Source organism: Myxine glutinosa, chromosome 6, assembly GCF_964187855.1.
Source record: "Myxine glutinosa chromosome 6, kmMyxGlut1.1, whole genome shotgun sequence".
Taxonomy (NCBI): domain Eukaryota; kingdom Metazoa; phylum Chordata; class Myxini; order Myxiniformes; family Myxinidae; genus Myxine; species Myxine glutinosa.
In genome coordinates, this window is record NC_136266.1 from 65,953,171 (window position 1) to 65,975,283 (window position 22,113).

The following is a 22,113-nucleotide window of genomic DNA, read 5'->3' on the forward strand; positions in this document are numbered from 1 at the left end:
TTTGCAAATGCCACAACATTACTATAGTACATTCGTCATTATAAAGCATTGTGCGGAATTGGCAGCGCACTCTTTGCAACAATCTCTCCTGGCTTTTCTGCTCTGTCTTTGCTCGTGGCTTGTTAAAGTAATGTGTTTCTGTCCCTTCCTCTCTCTCCCCCCACCCACTCTCATTTTCTTTATAAATATTCATAACTTGTATTATGTGTTACTAAATCAATCCTGTGAAGCATCTATTGCGGAGCGAATGTGCAATTTTACAAAACAAACGAACAGGAAATTGAAGATAAGATTTTGTTTTGAGATTGTAGGTATAGAAGGTTTTTATAAGTGCCAGGATAGCCTAGAGGTATGTGCACCTGTCTGAGCGGTCTGGTGTTGAGCAAGCTATAAACTGTCATCCTGATGTTTTGCATGCTGGGCGACGCATCATTGTGTGGCACAGGACCCGTCTGCCAGCTTTGGTCGCTCGTTGCTCGACGTTGAAGACTCAAAGTAGTCTGCACATAATTCATGATGTTGAGGGTTCCAGGTCAAATCCAGCAAAGTATACTACAGGGTGTTTCAAAAGTAGCAGTGCACTGAAAAAAATACTTTAAAAATACCCTATGCACGCAAAGCGAAAAGCGGGCAAAAGCAATACGTTCATGTCTTTCCGTCCGTCTGTCTACGAATGCCAGTTTATGATCGAGGAACTTAATTTTTTTTTTTTTGTATACAAGATCGAGGCTCATGTAAGAGCTAACATCAATCACAAAAAAAACGGACACACAAAACATACAATAGAGGGAGCGGTGGACAAGATGAAGACAAGATGCACAAGATGATGCACATCAGACAAGATGTGGAGAGAAAGGGAAGCACACAAGTACAACAGCAGAGAACATGGACATCGGAAGATCTGTGGGAGGGGGAGGGCTTGGGGGGAGGAGGCACGGGAAAGGGGGGGGGGGGGTGGGAGAGGTTTAAAACACATGGACACTGCTCGGACTTCCAGGAAAGAAGTCCGGATAAATAAATAAAAAATGGATCTGGGGTGAATTAGCGGGGGTAAAAAAGATCAAGGTTTTGGATGGGGGAAGATAAGAGATGGTGGTGAACAGCTGTTTTAAAGACCTGGAGGGTGGAGTGGGATTGAAGAGAGTGAGGGAGTTTGTTCCAGAGGCAGGAGAAAAGAGGAATGAAGGAGTGAAGGTGAGCAGAGAGTCTTGATTTTGGCAGTTTAACCATAAGAGGGTTGCTGGCAGATCTTGTGCTACCTGTAGGAATATTTGGGGGACAGAGCACAGGGAGAGCTGGGCGAGCAAGGCCGGAGAGGAGTCGGTAGAAGACGGAAAGACCACCAACCTGCCTGCGGTGAGTGAGTGAGTGAAAGGTCCTCAGAGTTAGCTTCATCGCGGGAGATTCCAATGATTCTGAAAGCTTTGGTTTCAACAGCGTGAAGACGAGCTAGGTGTGAGGCAGGAGCACCAGACCAATTTACGAGTATTTAATCCAATGTTATATTTTGAACATGAATAGGAATACAAATTTGCTGTTCTACAGTACTTTGGGTCAAAATTTGTCCTGATCCACATGAGCAGAGAGGAGTAAGATTAATTTTTTTACTTCGCCTGCCTGGCAGTCAAGCAAAATTGAAAATCATTCCAAACAGCAAACTTACTGACTTTAAGGATGTTATAAAGGACACAAACAACAGTTGTGAAGACCAAATGTAACGTTCCCGAAATCAAATTGCTTCGTTTTGATGGATTGAATTTGTCAGGTGTTGACGTGGTGCAGGCATGATGGGCCGAATGGCCTCTTGTATCCAGTTCCCTTGTGTAGCCTTGTGTGACGTGTTAGATAGCGTGGTGTAATAGCCACTGCATCAACGGCGGTAAATTCCAGAATTAATTTATTTATACGACTTTCACAATCTTTATTTTATTTAACATGAAATGTATACTTGAACACTGTGGAACACAAATCGCCTTCTTTTTTGCATGCATAGTCGAGACTCGTTGAAGAGCTAGTCTCATACGCTGAAATAGGACGCAAAAGGAATGGCAGAGGTCGGGCAAAACACCAATAGCAGAGCTGAAGGCCATGACAGAGGGAGGCAGACAAACAATGGGTATTGGGAGGAATGGGGGTAAGAGAGGATGCATGGAGTGGACAAGATGAATACAGAAGGGAACTTTCAGGAGGGAAAACTGGAAATTTGTAAGGAAGGAAGTATTGAGGTGGTGGGATGGGAGGTTAACGAGGGTAGAAAAGGTCATGGCTTTGGATTGGGGATGATCTGAGATGGTGGTGAACAGCTGTCTTGAAGACCACGAGGGAAGAATGAGATTGAGGAGAATGTGGAAGTTGATTCCACAGGCGGGAAAAAAGAGGAACAAATGAGTGGAGATGAACAGTGATCCTGAATTTAGGTAGTTTCACCAGGAGGGGGTTGATGTTGGACCGTGTGTGCCCTGCAGAAACCTGAGGGACCAAAGCATGGAAAGAGCAGAAGGTGCAAGACCACAAAGAAATTTAGTAGAAGATGGAGAGACCACCGACCTGTCTGCAATGGCAGAGCGACAGGCCCATAGACTCAGCTTCGTCGCAGAAGATTCCAATAATCTTGAAGGCCTTGGTTTCCATGACGTCAAGCTGAGCAGGATGTGAGGTAGGGGAGCCAACCCAGAAGGACAAGCAGTACTTATTCATCAAGCTGTGGATGAAGGCCTTGTAGGTGGATATGATTTCAGGTGCACCAAGGAAGCACTTTGGACGACGGCGGATGTCCAGTCGGGGACTGGCTTTGGATTCCAACTTTGAAATGTGGTTTGCTCAAGAAAGATCATGGAGTTTGAATGACTGAATTTCCTCAAGAGGATTGTCAGAGGGTTGTTGCAACAAGTAGGTGTCTCACTAATCTCTAGATACAGAGCTGTGTGGCAAAAATGAAATTTCTTTCCTATAAAGTGCCTGTTCTTCCTGAACTTGGAATTCTTCTTCCTGAACTTGGAATTCTACTTCCTGGAAAAAATTCAGAGCATAAAAGGGGATCGGGTTTTAGACAGCACCTTCTTTACCGATGAGGCATGGCTCCACATATCAGGCTATAGCCAGAACACCAGGATTTGGGCCACGGAGAATCCCCTTGCAATTTTCTAAAACCATTGCATGATCCAAAAATTGGTGCACGACGTGCCCTTTCCAGAAGGCCAACACGGCACATGCGAGCACGCACACAGTCAGGACAGCTTTTGAAACGTCAGAAATGAGGGAAAGAATTTTTATCCACTCGAGTCAAGGCTCCCGGTCCAAGCAGTCAGTGAGCGAGGCCATCGGACCTGAAATAGTGACCTTTTGCTCTGAGCTTTAACCGTCCCTGCCAGGTCGATGCACGGCCATGTCGGAGCGACGTTGTCAGCGACCCGACGTGCTTGGAATACGAGAAAGGCCGGAGTTTCCACTCGTTAGTTAACCCGAACACGGCAAGTCGGCAACTCTTGGAATCAGAAACAAGAAAACTTCTTGTCCGCACAAACTCATTTGCACAACTGCGCCACGCATGGGGGAGGGTTTGCAGGGGGAGGGGGCGAGCGGTGGTGGGTGCTGCGAGAGGAAGACCCTTGTGGACGTTCATGAGATTAGATGTTGGAGCGGGAATGCTTGATAAAACCCTGTCTCTGGATGAGACAGAAAGTACAATAATGGCCAAGTTGTCACGTGAGTGCGACATCTACAAGCTCGAGCAGTGAAGGTCCAAGCGTGTCTGCATCCCAATATGCTAATGATTGGGGAGTTATAGGGGGAGGGGCTTGGAGGGAGGAGCACGAGGAAGGGGGCGGGGCGTGTAACCAAAGCCATCCCGGGAAGGTTTTGTGTTTACTTTCCAAGGCACGAGGGTTCCATGGGTTTCCATGCAGCTTCTTGTCTGTTGAAAGAGCCGTTTGTCAAGGATTTTTAAAGAACGTTAGTTAATTCAACATCAAGATTCGGTTCCGTTTTAGTTTTAGAGACTAACTAGACATTCCGAGACGATTCGGTCCCAAACTTTATATAAACAGGACACATTAGCCTGTTTATGCAAATTATGTGCTTACAAAATTTAAAGATGCATTGAAGTGTAAATTGATTTCAATTTATAGTGACGTAATACGTACGATTGGTGTGTGAAACGCGGCCGATAGCAATGATGATAATTAAATAAATGGAATTTATATTGATTTTTTTTTTGTTATTAAATTTGATCTTCATTTTATCGAAAGATACGAAAACTACGATCCGATTGCCTTCTCTTTTTTATGATGCCAAAATGCCAATGTGTAGCGCGGACTGTGCTTGGTTGTTCACATGATCGGTCACATGACACTCGTTTGAATGATGGGAACTTTTTTATGCCAGTGTACTATAAAGTAAATTCTGATATGACATATATATATATATGTATGTATATATATACATACATAAACCAAAACACTACAAAGACCCAAAATACCTAAAAGATCCCGAAAACTCAAAAGACCCAAAATACCCTGAAGACCCTTAAAAAACCCAAAATAACCAAAAGACTCTGAAGACCCAAAATACCCCAAAGATCCCAAAAGACCCAAAATACACTGAAGACCCCAAATACCCAAAATAGACCGCTGGTGAAGACACCAAAGACCCAAAATACCATGAAGACCCTTAAAATACCAAAATACCCCGAAGACCCAAAATAGACCGAACACCCAAAAGATCCAAAAGACCCAAAAGTTCCAAAAGACCCTGAAGATCTGTAATATCCATAAGACCCTTTAGACCCATTAGATCCTGAAGACCCCCAAGACCCTTAAGACCACCTTTACCTTTAAGACCCTTTCAATACTTTAGACACCTTTATATCCCTTCACCTTTCAAACCTTTTATACTCTTTAAACCTTTACACCCCTAAAGTACGTTTCAACCCCTTAGACCTTGACACCATTTAGACCCCTTCCACCTTTCCGACCGATTAGACAGCTTGGACCCTTGACCAAGACCTTTTTTGATTAAAAAAAATTTACAAATAAATCTGTACAAAAGAAATGTTTGCATTATGATTGGTGTAAATCATGACAACACAGCAAGTCAAGTTCAGTCAGGTCATTATCCTCAGTTAACACAAGCCTGTGCTGCTTCAGCGACGTGTGGTGAGGTGAGCGTAGCGAGCCAATCCACACTAGTATGTATTATGTAGAAATATATATATATATATATATATATATATATATATATATATATATATATATATATATTATTATTATTATTATTATTATTATTATTATTATTATGCGTACTTGTCAAATCTCATTCGAACTTATATTCCATGTTCACCCCCTTAACCTTCCTGTCATTTTATCTCACGTGACAGATCCATCGACATGTGAACAGCGGCCATTTGTGTCTGAAATGCATTACTTGTTTCAATGGAGAAGATGATATGTCATATACAGTATCACCAGTGTGTATTTTAAAAGGAAAAACCCATTGGACAAGAATTGTCGCTCTCGCATCCTGTTCTGTCCTCCTCCCCTCTCTTGGGTTCCCGAGGGCGTGTGTCCCCGAGCATTGGGGACACACGCACCAAGGGGTCGTATGAGAATGAAGAGGGAGCCGGATTGTACGTACACACGACGGTCGGAAAGGGATAACACGGTTCGAGTATAGGAGCCTTAGGTAGCTTCCCCCCCCCCCCCAACAGGAAGGGGCGGAGCCCCCAGGGCGCGCGCTCCATTCATCAGCGGCTAAGGGGACGAAAACACTCGTGAGAGGCCGTAGAGTGAGTGCGCTGGCGAGCGCAGCGCAGGGTCCGGCACACATCGGCGAGCGCCGCTCCCCTCGTTACACCGATAAGTTCAAAGCTGGCGAAGAGATGAGGAGGACTGTAATAATAAGAAGAAGAATCAATGAACGCGGGGTTTGCTGTCCAGGTGTTTAAGGTACGTTGTATGGCGGGTTTATAGCGGGATCTCCGCACATGCTGAATGAACAGCCCGGGGACCTGCTCGGTATTCATCGTTCCGTGGCCGCGGGTACTTTATTAGGCGGAGTGACCCGGACTAGCACCACAATTGTGGGTCCACATAAGCACGATGGATCCAGACGAGGTTCGGGTTCCAGAGCTGCGTATTTCAGTATGACGAACCCCATTACCAGGGGTGCTCCTGGCTCGGGGTAGATGTATGATGTTTATGTATCAAAAGTAGTGTTGTTGGTGCAGGAAGGCTCATGGTGAGATTTAGAGGACTTCCTTGTAAGTTGTGTGTTATAATTCCATTGAACAGTTATGAATTTCATGCCAGTTCTGACGTCTTCGCAATCTATCTATTTATTACGTACACAAGCATGGCGAATTTTATGACACCCCAACCTTGTACGCTCCAGACATGCCCTCTTTTCTTCCCGTTAATCCCATCTCCTAATCTTTTCCTCTTCTCTCCGTAAATCTCCCAAACACTGCCCCCTCCTTTCTCACTCCCATCATCCCTTCTCTTCCTTTTCACCTTTTAATTTTTTAACCTCACGTACGTAATAAATAGACTCCCTTTTCCAGGCCCAGCCAGTGATTTTTTTAGGCTCCATTAACCCACTTCAATAATATCACTCTGCAGGGGATGGACGATAATGTTCGGGGCGATTATTCCGATGATCACGACGTCGAAGCTTCATGATGCTGCTGCCCAGTCGCATGTTTTCCGCTGTTCTCACGTGTTTCTGCTCCTTCACAGCACGGATAGGTCAGGGTGAGATGAGGCCACATCTCAAATTGTTTGGCGGAAAAAAAACATAGTTCGTGTGCTTTGGACCTGGAGGTCGGTGACGTTGCGTGGCTTTCATCCGAGCTTCCACATCGAGGCTTGCGGGCAACGCCTGTGTTTTCACAGCTGAAGATCACGATTCGCCGCTTAGCATGACGAGACCGAGACCTAGTCCTTCTCCCTTGACACCAACTGAGGTTCTTGGAGGAGGTTGCAGCCAAACCGAGAGAGGCCCTTGACGGGGCCTCACGCTCGCCATGGCTTTAAGAAGAACCCGCCAGGAGATCCGATGAAACTCTGGATCCGTAAGAATGACTGGAACCATCTCCAGGTGATCTTCACTGTATAGATCCACGTACATGTCGCACGCGATGGTCGATTTTACAAAATTCCACACTTCTTTGGCTTGTTTTGCCAAAGATAATTAATTCCAGAAGGCTTCTGAAGAAAATGTTTGCCCGGAATCTTGTGGATGGTATAAAAAGTGCTTGAAATTATGGTGGCGAATCCTGCTGGGGGTTTTCATCGGTCGTGCCATGCAAATGCCTTAAGTCTGTCACGGAGGTCGTTTTGTTAACCAGCGGGGTGTTGAGACTGTGCACACCGCTGCTCTCACTCCCTTGCCTCTCACGTAATTGTTATTCCTTGGAAGCAGATGTAGGAATGCAGAATGGGTTAGCAGGAATGTTAAGAGTAGCTAAGTAGGATGGCACTGTTTCATAAGCTGAACATTTTCACGGGGAGGGGGGCACCTGACCTTGTTCCAAAAGCCGATTGATTCGCTCCGAGGGAATTTACAATATTCGCTCTGATAATGTATGGAGCAGTCCTTTTTGGAGTTTGGCGGGGGCAAGATGCCCATGGATGGAGAGGTGAGGCCAGATGACCTCCACACACCCATACCTTTCTGTGGATATTCATCTTCTGTGGATATTCATTCATCTTCTGTGGATATTCATTCATCTTCTGTGGATATTCATTCATCTTCTGTGGATATTCATTCATCTTCTGTGGATATTCATTCATCTTCTGTGGATATTCATTCATCTTCCACAGAATATTCTGTGGAATATTCAGGGGGCCCTTCCCTCTCGGACCGTATACTGCTCTTTTAGCATTTGGAATTGTCCGCTACACCGTCATTCCCCCAACCAGGGAGTCCTCTGCTGTGGATGTTAAGGATACTGAGCATTACAACTGTGGCCGGGGAGATTATACAGGGAGATGGGAATGTAAGGAGGGGATCTCTTCCCACCTTTATCTCTAAACATTGTTAGAAACTAAATGCAAGAATTGCTGTGGACGTTTTTACGAGCACATAAGAACAAGTAATCAGAGGTCTCCGTAGGCCCTGGCAAAGGAAAAGTTGAAAAAGTGCTGCCTTTTTGGAGCATACCCACCCATGGTGCACACTGCAGGGATATCCCATATGTGTGCTAATCCTGTGGAATGGCTGCACACACATCTAGGAGGTGGATGGGGGGGGGGGAGGGGGGAGGGCAGGTGAGCCTTTTGAGCCTTGAACCCACAGTTTTCCCAGAGGCGAGTGCTTTTCTTGCGTTGGGATTTTTGATACAGGGTGTTTGTGATTTAAATGATCAAATTCCCTCTCATCCATTATCTAGAAACACTTCCCGTTCCCATCATGTCCGCTGCTTGGTTACACTTTCATAATCTTTTTGCTGGGAAGCTTCACGCTGCACTGCGGTACCATGAGCCTCGTTTTTCCCTCCCATGTCCATGTTGAATGACCAAAGGTAATCTGGAAAACTTTGGTGTCTTCATTGCAGGTATGCAGTAGTGCACGCACGGCGCACGCACTGAATGCTTTACTCAAAACGAGATCCCCACTGTCGTGCTGACACCGTGTGCTTCCAGCAATAACCACAGATCCTGATAGTCTCCGCGTAGATGCCACGCAACCTCTAAACACATATATACATTTGAATGTTTGACAACCTCAGGAGATGTGCACACAGGCCTCCTGCCACCGTGCAGATATCTTACTCGGATATGTTTTTTTTCCATCTGTTTGAAAATCCCTGATCTACATCTGGAGAGATAATATGCTTTGAGTGAGGAAATGTAAAACTACCTTTTTGATTTGAGATCACTAGATATTTCAACAAAACAAATCAACTTTAATCTGGGTTTGATTCCCGAACCGACTATATACTGTCAAGTTAGTGTATTCCAGGGAGGGCGTTACATCATGAATCGCAGCATCCATTTGGTGGACGTGAAGCTGGCTGTACTTTCTGCATGCATTAGTTGGTGAATGTTAAAGATCACACTGGTGTCCTCAGCAAAGAGTAGGTGAGCTATCGTCGCACCATGAACAAATGACAAATTCCTGCCAAACTCACCTATGGTAGAACGTCAGGCCTGGTCGGCCGGTTCGTGAAAGACACCCTGGTCTACCCCACAATAAATAAGTAGTAAAATAAGTAGTAGTCGCACATTAATTTAATCATAAGGCTGTTCAAGCAATGATACACCATTGACAGAAAACCTTTTGGAGGTAATTTATGGAGTACAGCAAAAGGCATTAAGGTTAACCGATTGGGGATAGAGGGAAGTAGCGAAGGAAAATTGTAATATGGAATGTAAGTATTGGAAGATTGTTTTTGAAAGGCGACCTTTTTAAATTTAACTTACGAGGAATGTTTTTTAAAATAAGCTTACTAATAATCTTGAAACTAGAACAGCACTCGGGAGAGAGCATACTTCCGCCAGGCTGAACAGTTTACGTTTTCTATCCCACTGATAGGCCGGATCTGGATTTGGACCGGAACCAAAATCTAATCACTTGTTTATGTTCCATAACCAACTCATCCACTTAGTTTTGTCATAGCTTGTCCACAACTTTTTGAAATATCATGCTATATATCGTTTTTGGTCCCATCTCTCAATGTTGAAGAATGAGTTAAAAAATTAAAAAATTCTTTGATCTGGATCTGGATCCGGATATTCACAGAAATACAATCAGTTCTTCCTTGTCACACACCCAACCTCTCTACAAAGTTTCGACCGAATCCATCCACAACATTTTGAAATATCATGCTCATGCTTGTATGTGTGTTTTGGCCTCATCACTCAATGGTGAAGAATCACTTAAAGATTAAATAATGATTGTAGCCGAATCCATATTCATATCTTCACCAAAATCGAAATGTTTAGTCCTTTTCACACACACAACCTGTCCAACAAGTATCGTCCAAATCCGTCCACAACTTTTTAAGATATCCTGCTATGTATCATTTTTGGCAATATCACTCAATGGTGAAGAATCACTTAAAAAAATTATACTACCTGGATCCGGATCTTCACCAAAATTGAATCAATTCTTCCTTGTCACACACACAACCTGTCCAACAAGTATCGTCCGAATCCATCCATAACGTTTTAAGATATCCTGCTATGTATCATTTTTGGCAATATCACTCAATGGTGAAGAATCACTTTAAAAAATTATACTACCTGGATCCGGATCTTCACCAAAATTGAATCAATTCTTCCTTGTCACACACACAACCTGTCCAACAAGTATCGTCCGAATCCATCCATAACGTTTTGAGATATCCTGCTATGTATCATTTTTGGCAATATCACTCAATGGTGAAGAATCACTTTAAAAAATTATACTACCTGGATCCGGATCTTCACCAAAATTGAATCAATTCTTCCTTGTCACACACACAACCTGTCCAACAAGTATCGTCCGAATCCATCCATAACGTTTTAAGATATCCTGCTATGTATCATTTTTGGCAATATCACTCAATGGTGAAGAATCACTTTAAAAAATTATACTACCTGGATCCGGATCTTCACCAAAATTGAATCAATTCTTCCTTGTCACACACACAACCTGTCCAACAAGTATCGTCCGAATCCATCCATAACGTTTTGAGATATCCTGCTATGTATCATTTTTGGCAATATCACTCAATGGTGAAGAATCACTTTAAAAAATTATACTACCTGGATCCGGATCTTCACCAAAATTGAATCAATTCTTCCTTGTCACACACACAACCTGTCCAACAAGTATCGTCCAAATCCATCCATAACTTTTTGAGATGTCCTGCTATGTATCATTTTTGGCAATATCACTCTATGGTGAAGAATCACTTAAAAAAATTATACTACCTGGATCCGGATCTTCACCAAAATTGAATCAATTCTTCCTTGTCACACACACAACCTGTCCAACAAGTTTCGTCCAAATCCATCCATAACGTTTTGAGATATCCTGCTATATGTTGGTTTAAGCCCGATCTGCCAATAGTGAAGAATCACTTTAATTTTTTTTTTATCATATCCGAATCCATATTCAGATCTTCACCAAAATCTCATTGAATCGTCATTGTCAGACACGCAACCTGTTTACAAATTCTTGTCCGAATCCAATCCATAACAATTTGAGGCTGGTCTTAGAGCGATGAAAGATTGAATGGAAACGTCGTCCCCACTGTTTCACAACAGCGTTTAGATGCCACTTTGGTTGACACTATTTGCCCCACCGATCACCTGCAAAGCTGCATCGCAGGTAGCCGCGTTAAGCAAACGGAACACTCCCGAGACCGCCAGAGAGCTGGAGTTACTCCGTTATCCCACACCGCTGGTTCAGTAACACTCCTTCATTTACACTCCTCTCTGCTCCAAGCTCATCCGTACCTCGGCGACGAAAATCGCCCATGGGAGAATCCTCGGGCGCAACATTCCTGCTGACGGTAATGGGCGGGCATCGATCGGTCCTCGCCCAGTGACCCTAGGGCTTTCCGCACCCCTTGTCTCACGGCCAGGACCGGCACGCATGCCTTCACGCCCGGACCTTCTCCTCCCTCGTGGCTCCTGGGAGAGGGAGCACACGGGGTGGATGAAAATGGAAACGGAAGGCTTTGCAAAGCACTCCAAGGTGTGCTGTCATGTGCAATTAACATGTGCTCGTCTGAACGTTAACAAGGCTGGATCTCTGCCAGGAATCCCCTGCCTGTTTTCCCATCCAGCTGTTTAATAATTTGGAGATGTTTGCATGAAAAAGATGGGTTTTCCTTCCAGTCATTCTTACCTTTCTTTGTAGGTCTTGTAATTAGGAAATCTGTCATGACAAACTATGTGATACTTCTTACCTTCGGGTAGCTTCTTGATTTGATTGCAGACCTTGTTACCTTTGCCACCGAGGGTGGATGGAGGTTATGTTTTCACCCCTATATCAACAGGATATCTCAAAACGTTCTGGACATATTCGGACAAAATTTGCTGGAGAGGTTCGGTATGTGACAGGGATGAAATGATTCGCTTTTGGTGAAGATCCGGAACCGGATCTGGATCAGAGAATTTTTAAAGTTATTCTTCAACATTGAGAGATCGGGCAAAAACAATATATAGCACAATATCTCAAAAGGTTGTGAACTGATTTGGCCGAAACTTGGTGGACAGGTTGGGTGTGTAATAAGGAAGAATTGATTAAATTTTGGTGAAAATTTGAATCCGGATCCAGATCAGAGAGTTTTAAAAAGTGATTCTTCACCATTGAGCGATAGGCCTAAAAACAATATATAGCGCAATATCTCAAAAGGTTGTGAACTGATTTGGCCAAAACTTGGTGGACAGGTTGGGTGTGTAATAAGGAAGAATTGATTAAATTTTGGTGAAAATTTGAATCCGGATCCAGATCAGAGAGTTTAAAAAAGTGATTCTTCACCATTGAGCGATAGGCCTAAAAACAATATATAGCGCAATATCTCAAAAGGTTGTGAACTGATTTGGCCGAAACTTGGTGGACAGGTTGGATGTGTAATAAGGAAGAATTGATTAAATTTGAGTGATAATTTGAATCCGGATCCAGATCAGAGAGTTTTAAAAAGTGATTCTTCACCATTGAGCGATAGGCCTAAAAGGAATATATAGCACAATATCTCAAAAGGTTGTGAACTGATTTGGCCGAAACTTGGTGGACAGGTTGGGTGTGTAATAAGGAAGAATTGATTAAATTTTGGTGAAAATTTGAATCCGGATCCAGATCAGAGAGTTTTAAAAAGTGATTCTTCACCATTGAGCGATAGGCCTAAAAACAATATATAGCGCAATATCTCAAAAGGTTGTGAACTGATTTGGCCAAAACTTGGTGGACAGGTTGGGTGTGTAATAAGGAAGAATTGATTAAATTTGGGTGATAATTTGAATCCGGATCCAGATCAGAGAGTTTTAAAAAGTGATTCTTCACCATTGAGCGATAGGCCTAAAAGGAATATATAGCACGATATCGCTAAAAGTTATGGACGGATTCGGACGAAAATCGGTGGACTGATTGTGTGTGTGTGATAATGATGAATCGATTCGATTTTGGTGAAGATTTGAATACGGATCCGAGTACGAGAATTTTAATTTTTTTTTAATGTGATTTTTCACTATTGAGTGAATGAATGAATGAATGATCGTTTTAAGGCCATTAACATTAATTGCTTTCACTATTGAGTGATAGGGCCAAAAACGATATGTATCATGATATTTCAAAAAGTTGTGGACGACTTGTAACAAAACAAGGTGGATGAGTTGGGTAAGTGACAAGAACAAGCCGATTCGATTTTGGTTAAACTCCGAATCCAGATCCGACCTCCGATCCGATCAGTGGGATACATAACGTAAACTGTTCAGCCTGGTTGAGGTACGCTCTGGTTTGTAACTGAAATCCAGAATATTCAATATGCCTTTAAAACTTCTGTGTGATTCTTAATTGAAGTAGTGTTTGCTTAATTCCAGGCATGATGATTCTGTCAAGTACCAATACTGATAGGTGGAGATGTGTACGTAATTGGGTGGTGGTGTGCAGGAGAGGTGTGGGGCGGCCAAAGTAAAGAATGATTAATGAATAACATTTCTGATGAAAAATGCCAACTCCAAATGTTTTAATAGAAGAACTAATAAAGTACAAACTCGAGAGCGGAAGGTAAACGGACCCGAAAACGCCTCCGTTGTTAAATCGTTAAATGGACCATTGTTTCAGGTGTTTTCACTGACACGTCAGACGGTGTTCATTGTTTTATGGCACGAAGCCTTCCTCAAAGTGCTTTGAAAAGCGCTTGATCTGGATTCCAAAACCCGCCATTTCTTTTTGTTCGCATAGTGCGATGCCCCTTTAACCGTGATTGTGTGTCGAGACCTTTGAGTGTCTCCGATAGAATTACTATGTGCTGACGACCCACTGTGGGTTCCTGATATAAAAACAGGTCACTGATCTTTTCGCAGGGCTGTCAATCATGAGTTCCGTGCCGACTTTGTGTATTCCTGTTCTTCATAATGGGGGTGGGCTGATCTTGAGTCAGGGCACCAAAGGTTTGGCCGAATAAAAAATGCTTCTTTGAAAAAATTGAGACTCCACAGGATACACTGCTTCAAGTTTCACTTATTTTGAACCTCGCATCAATTAAAGAAAGATCTACTTCCATTATGACTTCTTTATAGGACCCAAAATATTTCCACCTTCTTGTGAAATTGGCCGTGGAACGTTTTTGGCTGAAATATTTCACGGACCAGCTGGCCAGACCTGATGTTGGGCTGGATGTAGCAGGGATTTGTAAATCGTTTAAGGTGCTGCAATAGCCCAGCTATTCCTCGTGAAAGAAACCGTGGGACCTTTGATGTCCACCACCGATCTTTAACTCCAATGCAGTCACGCGGCTCCATCTCAGAGATGACACACATATTGATGTCTCACCTGCAAGCGAAACACCAGGGTGACAGTTTATAGCTTGAGTCAGAATTTAAAGCCAGGCTACACAGCTCAGAGGTGAAACCGAGATATATGCAGTATAAGTATAATTCCTTCAACTCTTACTCTACCCACAAATCATCAGTAGCTCCTGTGATATTCTCATCTGCACTTGCACGCAAGCGTACGTGTGCAATCCCATTTGAATGTCAGTCTGTTTGATTGATATTCATATAAAAATCCCGAATATCCCATGAGTTATGTGTGTAGGTACCATTCCTCGATTACATTTGGCCAGGGAACCGGTCAACTGCCGTGTCACTATTTATTGAAATGTGCATTGGGACAATTATTGTAAGATTTCCATAATTGTCGGTGGAAAATTCTTCATGCCATGTTCAAGTTCTAAAAACCTGGACGTCATCTGATCCAAATAACTGGAATGGATGTACAGAAGAAGATTTCATTGCACCTGCAGTGGCTTATGTCAAAGGTGTCAATTGAGAGATTTTCTCCACCATGCGTAAGGCAGTTGAAAGTGGTGTACTCACTGTCTTATCGCCATGTGGTGTCTTGGTTTAAACCCATTGGTCAATCTCTTTGTTTAGCTCTAGTTATGCTATGTTTGAGAGAAAAACGCAATGCTTTGGGGGAAAATCTGATCTAATTAGTTTTGACAGTTCAATTGCTTAAGATTGACTGTCTGTGCTTTGTTTGCAGAGAAAAAACATAAATATTAATGGGATGGAGCATCCTTGTTCTGAGTGTGGGAATCAAAAAGCTTCCTAATACACAAATGCTTCCTCCATCTCCCTTCATTAACTCCCTACGTAGCTCTATACATTAAAGTGACCGCAAGTGTCGGAGGGAAAGCTGTTATTTTGTTGAAGTCACCCGTAATGTAGAGCAGTTTGGTGCTTGAGTGGGTAAGGTCTTGTTGCATTACCCTCACTAGCGTAGGTTTGATTACCATGGCTTTTCGTCGGAAATGTCGGGCACCCTGCGATGGGGTGACGACCTGTCTAGGATTGGTTCTTGGCCTTGGAAACGTTCACGGTGTCCTTAGCCCCCACCTGGCGCTGGAGCATTGGCTGAATTATCACCACCACCCATAATGCCTGTATTCGTTCTGAAATTCAAGTACTTTATAGTTTGGGGACATTACAATGTTATGCATCCAATAAATTTTCAATTACTCCCAGGCATTGTTTTAAGGCCTAGTATGGATTGTCATTGAAGTGAGGTATTTGCGATCGTTCACAAAGGTCTCCCCAAGCAGAGATCTGCAGTCAATTTGGTCGCCATGAGATTGTCGGTTAAAGTGAGTCGCTTGCCATCTTGCATGAGATTGGACTTTCAGCCTGCGGTTGGTGAGTTTGTTGACACTGACCCGAGATTTTGGAAGTCTGCCCTCACTAAGGGTGGCATCCCTCCCCTTGCTATCCAGAGGAAGAAGCTGCTACTGGCTTAGATCCCTAGAGGTTTACTAAAGGTGTGCATATTTAATAATGCACTACCAACGAAAACTTCCCATGATTTCTCATGTGATCTTTACCTCCGCCACTGAAGGCGGAATAAGGTTAGGTTTTCACCCGTCTGTTTGTTTGTGAACAGAATATCTCAAAATGTTGTGGACGGATTCGGATGAAATTTGGTGGAGAGGTTGCATATGTGACAAGGACGAAATGGTTAGATTTTGGTGAAGATCTGGATCCGGATCTGAGAATTTTAATGTGATTGTTCACCATTGAGAGGTAGCACAAAAAATTATATACATCATAGCACGATATATCAAAAAGTTGTTGATGTTTTGGCCAAAACTTGATAGACAGGTTGGGGATGTGACAAGGAAGAATGGATTCGATTTTGATGAAGATCCGAATTTGGATCAGGATACGAGAATTGGAAATTTTTTTTTAAGTGATCCTTCAATATTCAGTGATGGGGCCAAAATGATATGTAGCATGATATTTCAAAAAGTTGTGGACGACTTGGGACAAAGTTTGGTGGATGAGTTGGGTAAGTGACAAGAACAAGTCGATTAGATTTTGGTTCATGTCCGAATCCGGATCTGGCATATCAGTGGGATACAAAATGGTGGAGGTATGCTCTCTACTTTGTGCCGTTCTCGTATTAACTTTTTGTCAAAGATCAAATCTGGAAAGTTTGATTTACCTGGGATAAAAATACCCAAAAATATCCTCTTGGATGGCGAGGGCTTACACATGCAAAGTAACGGCACGTTTTGAAAGCTCAAAGCATTCTTTTTTCGCACTTGTAAGTAATTGGATTAAAAACGTGTAGCGTTGGTGGACCCTTATAAAAGCTGTGCACCATATGCGGATTGCGTCGCTTATTTGCACAAGAGATCACAATGTGTAGCATCAGGAATTTTTCCCCTCCAGTTTTGTAATGAGTTTGTGTGCATCCGTATCTGCCGATGCAGCACCGTGCATTAGCCCCAACGGTTGTTGATTCATATATATTTTTAAATGAGCTGTAAATGAGTTTTTTGGTTTTTTTGCTCGATCAATCGCAAGGCAGGCAATTCCTCCCTCCATCCACTGAAAGATTGATGCTGGTAGAATGTAGGAAGAATTAATACCTCCCGATGGTCCGAGCCTTCACGGACGTTTGATGAATCGTGTGTATATTTCTGAACGCATTGCTGTTCCATGAAGTTCAATCCCAACTATAATTTGTCTTTGGATCATTGCATCTTTATTGCATTCTACTTTGCGTCGATTTTGCTGCAAACGCGTCCGATTAATTAAGACTGAATCTGCGCCTCCTTCCCTTGGTTCGTTGTTATTTGTGTCACCGTATATCACTGCTTTTGCTGGTAATCCCATGGTGCATGTTGAGGCAAAATGATCCTTTAGTTAATCAGCGATGCATCTTTTAGCACATGACTCGGACAGCCACCCGCCCGCGGACGTGTGTCGGCACCGCGTGTTCATGTACATACTGCACGCGTGCGGGTTCTGGAGTGTCTGCGATGCTTTATGACCGACCCTTGAGCTGTTTGTTAATCTAACGAGGCAAAGGGGAGCCTTTGAAGTTTGCCATAGAAAAATGTCTTATTTTTAGGCTCTGCCAGCCTAAGACAGCCTCGGATCTGTATTTTTTTCCATTGTTTATAAGCAGTGATAACAATGTGGTTAATTATTTATCATGTGCCATGTCAGCTTTATCTTCTTGTCCGTTTTCTCCTTGTCTCAGGCATTCCCTTGTGATTGAGTGTCGAGAAGTATAGGACCAGGCGTGCTTTACATGTGGGTCAGAAGTCATCCTGGCGAGGTCAAGGGTCGCTCTGCAGCCATCGGAGGGGTCTTCACGGAGTTTTCCCCCAGGGATCTGCCTGAGCCGGCCTGCATCTGCGCTCTGCACATTGCTTTCCCGTCCCTCTCTCCTTAACTGAGACTCTTTCCCCACATCTGCATGAGCTTGTCCCTGAGGCAGCCCTTCCCTTCCTGGCGCAAGAGTAAGAGGGCACTGGCTGGCGCCGCTGGAAGGACGAGGAAGGCTTGCGCCGGACATGCCCCTTGCCTTTGGAGGGCCGGGTGCACCCGCTTCGCACGGCCTCTTTCTACTATTGGGCCAGGCCTGATCCTTGACTGCTGGAGTTGCAAAGCAGTGTTTATTTTTTTGTCATTATAATCACCAGGTGCTGAATGGTTCTACAAACTGGTGAAATTGGTTACAAATGGGAGTCCTCCTTCAGTATGAGGGCTAAGACCGCTTTTGATTTAAGGTGATGTATTAGATGCACCTCAAGATGGTTGAACAAATAAACTGATACCAGCCGAAGGGAAGCATTACAACCTAACGGAGGGTAAACGCAGGCCTCATGGTGGATCCTGCACATATCTCCCCGTTAATCCATGCGGAGATCTCACCCCGATGGCCTTCTGCCACTCTCAGAACCGCATCGGTTACAGAGCATCAGAGCCACCACCTTGATGCCGCCGTGGCTCTAAACGCCTCGGATCCCGACCCTTGCCTATTCGAAAGCTTCGTGTTGGAGTCCAGCATGGCGAGTGGGAATATCGGGAGACCGCGATCTCCTTCTAGTCCCTCAGGACTCGTGGGTGGCTACCCCGTCATGCCGTACCCTTTTCTCTACCCAGGGACCTTCCCAGGAAACTTTGCATCACCAGTTGGAGGGCACTATCGCCGTCCACACCATGGAAACCTACCTCCTGCCTTACCACCGCTGATGGCATACTCCAGCACATCTCCGAACAGTAAGAAAGCATTACATCACCACCCATAACTACACATTAGTGCACACATTTTGTTTTCTACCTCAAGTAAAGTCGAAGTTCTTTGGTTGGTTGGCATATTGCTCATCCAGTAGACATGACGTGGGTTATCTTCAACTGTTCTCCGACAGTTTTTAGAGAGCAATGGGATCTCTGTTTCTTTTACAAGGGCTTGTAATGGAGCCATTCCTCAATATGTTGGCCTTCTTTTCCAAGTAGTTCATGATGATGTTCTCACGGTTCTTCCTCAAAAGGAATGGTTTTGTGCATAAAGAAAGCACCTGATGAGGAGGGAGTTTGGTTTCAAAGGATTAATGATTGATTTGGCCTGTAGACATGCGTAACTTGCTGGCAATAAATAACATGATGCAGTGCTCCCCAAAATAAGCAAAACTTTTAACACTTGACAAGATGCCTGATTCTCTACCCAGAGGGTTTGTTGAGAGGTTCTTGTTTTCAGCTGTTGTTGCAAATTCATTGCATGCAACGCTTTCACCTGTGCACAAATCAATTCGTCAACAATATTGGAAGCCCAAGTAAAAGCTCCTGTGATCCTTTGAATATCATCCATTGAGGCTTCCGATGAAAGAGAACTTGTGCTTCAACAAGTCTTCTATCCGTGCTGTTTGATAGAACGTAGTTTTGGGAATTTTTTAAAATAAAAAATTGGGTGAAGACATCCACAACTACCATGCTTTCTTGAGTGATGTTCAGCACTTGAGGACACGTGCTTCTGATTTCCGCATGATGTGTTGTCGTGTAATATAGAATCATTGCAGGCAGGTCCTCAGGTGGTGTTTAGGCCTCATGTCGATCTCACGACTGAGGACTGTTGCTTCCATGAATCAACATGCTCATTGTTTTGTTTTCATAATCTATGTACAGTGTGGGAATCATTAAACGGGACAGATGTGGGTGGTTACGGGAAAGAAAACAGAGGAGGGAAAGGCGGTTGGGGTAGTGCTGTTTGAACGCTCTATTTGTGTTTTGTCTTGTTTTTTAACTCTGTTTCAGTTTGTGAAGACTGAATAATCTAGGTTTTTAAGTCTCGTGTACAAGAAAACATTTCGATATGGATTGACTGCGTTGGTCAGCAAGCAGGGCAGGGCTCGTGTTTCCAGGATGTGTATATCTGCATTGTCGGGATTCGGTGATGGCATCTTCTTGTCTTTTAACATGAACTAGCATTTAAGACCCGTCGCTTCACTGATGTATTTAATCAAAACACAGCACGTTAGCAATTTGTATGTTGCATTTGTAAAACATAATGCATTTTTATCTGTGAGTCTCATGTGGATGTAAAATGAAGTGAAACACGTGAATCTTTTTTTAAAATCTTACAACACGTTGTTGTTTTTGTTATTATTGCTGTTGTGGTGGCTGTGGTTGTTGTTGTTTGTGTGCTCATTCAGTGTACTTTTATATATTTTTTTCTATTGCTTCGAGAAGTATTACTATATACAATTTTGTGTGCTCCGTCATGCTTTATTCTTCAATGAGATCCTTTTTATTATTCTACGACACCAGCAACCCTTTGTAATATAGCGTCATACACATAGGCACAAACACACATCCGCCCCCCCCCCCCCCACACACACACACACAATGACACAAACACACACACACGCAATGATACATACACACACTCACACACACACACACACACACACACACCCACACACACACACACAAACACACACATAATGACACATACACACACACACACACACACAATGAGACATACACACACACATACACACACACACACACACACACAATGACACATACACACACACACACACACACACTTCCCCTTTTAGTAATACAAGATGAGAAGTATGTTGAGGAACTTAAGGAAGTGATCTGTGTCTTCTTGAATGGTTTTAATGTTTTCCTTTTGTTGGCAGACCTGCCATGGACAGTAGTACTTGTAGTAGTAGTAGTAGTAGTAGTAGTAGTAGTAGTAGTAGTAGTAGTAGTAGAAGTAGTAGTCATTGTAGTAATGGTAGTAGTAGTAGTCATTGTAGTAATGGTAGTAGTAGTAGTAGTAGTAGTAGTAGTAGTAGTAGTAGTAGTGTTTTTGTTTGTTGTTTCCCAACTTTTGACTTTTGAATTGTATTGTTTTGTAAGCTCTTTCCATCACTTGAATATTCCCCCATTTATTCATTCCTTCCCCTAGGTCATTCATAGCGACAATGAATACATTGCTTTGACATCTCAGAATAAATGATTGTTTCGTGCATATATATCTGTGCCAAGGTTGGGTTCATCGCAAATGCAAACATTAGGTTTATAATTTATCACATCAGCAGATGATGTGTTACAGCAGTTTAAGAAAAATCATGCATGACAATGCTCACTATTTGATGGACATTTATCACTTGGTATAACAGAGCTCTCTCTCTATTCAAGATGTCTAGTTAACTCACATTGAGAGTCAAAGGATGCCTTCAAAGGATCGTTTGAACAATGGCTGCCGAAGACTTAAAACGAGAAATGGAGGAAAGGTGTGGTGGGGTGGGGGTTGGAAAATGGCAATAAGCTCCACATCTTGTAAAAAGTAAATTTGCATAGAAATGGCCTGGACCACGTGAAAAATAATGAACCCATGATGTCTACAGGTGATGTTTCAAGCAGATAAGGAAGCTACCCTAACATATTTTGTGATGAATGGCAGTTGTGGAGTTTTATTTCCCACCTGCGCATCAGCAGGAGGGGATTTTGTGGAATTTTAATCCTTGTGGGTAAAAAGGCAAAATGAAGAGGTCAGGAGTGAGCAGGCTTCGGCTAGATCTGCTAAGCTTGCTGTTGATGGTTTGAAATGATAAACACGTGATTGTTCGCACCTCGCACTTCAAGGCCTCATGGTGGTAGTTTGGTAGTATACTCTGTTGTGAGGTTGATGATATTTCCGTCTTTGCAATCCTAGTTGCAGCAACATGCAAACTACAGGCAAGTGGTTCTTACTCTCACAAAGCATTAGCAGGCACCAAGTCACGTGATGCAATGGCTTTTAACGGTTTTAATCATTCTATTCCGACATTTTTATTTGGTCGGCCAAGAAAAGCGTTTTCACCCAAGTCTTTCTCGAACCGTCCTGCCATGCTTGGCGTTTGAGTGAAGGTGTGGTTTGCGCAGGGATTCGTAATTTGTTCAGGGTGCCAGCCATAACTCACTTCCTCTTGGCGAAGGACACGGAGGGATCTCCAACGTCCACTAGCTAATGCCGGCGGATGGGACGCCCAGTTTAAGGTCCATCCGAGGGATGGCGCACGCTTTGATACATCACCCTTCCTGCGATACACCTGGATGACAGTTTATAGCCGGATCGAGATTCGAACCCAGGCTAGACAGCTCACAGGTGAGCGTG

At 43.4% G+C, this 22,113-nt stretch overlaps 1 protein-coding gene across 2 annotated transcripts in view; it reads left to right on the forward strand.

Annotated features, from left to right (window-relative positions):
- Positions 1-5,547: 5,547 nt before the first annotated feature.
- LOC137429903 (retinoic acid receptor beta) overlaps positions 5,548-22,113 on the forward strand; it is a 219,176-nt gene continuing 202,610 nt past the window's right edge. Inside the window, exons 1-2 of one of the 2 annotated variants that reach the window (XM_068120260.2) lie at positions 5,548-5,942; positions 17,701-18,725. In XM_068120260.2, coding sequence (XP_067976361.2) covers positions 18,329-18,725 — 397 coding nt within the window. In that variant the 5' untranslated portion in view covers positions 5,548-5,942; positions 17,701-18,328. The remainder of the gene's footprint in view (positions 5,943-17,700; positions 18,726-22,113) is intronic. The other variant, XM_068120259.2, reaches the window with a different exon arrangement.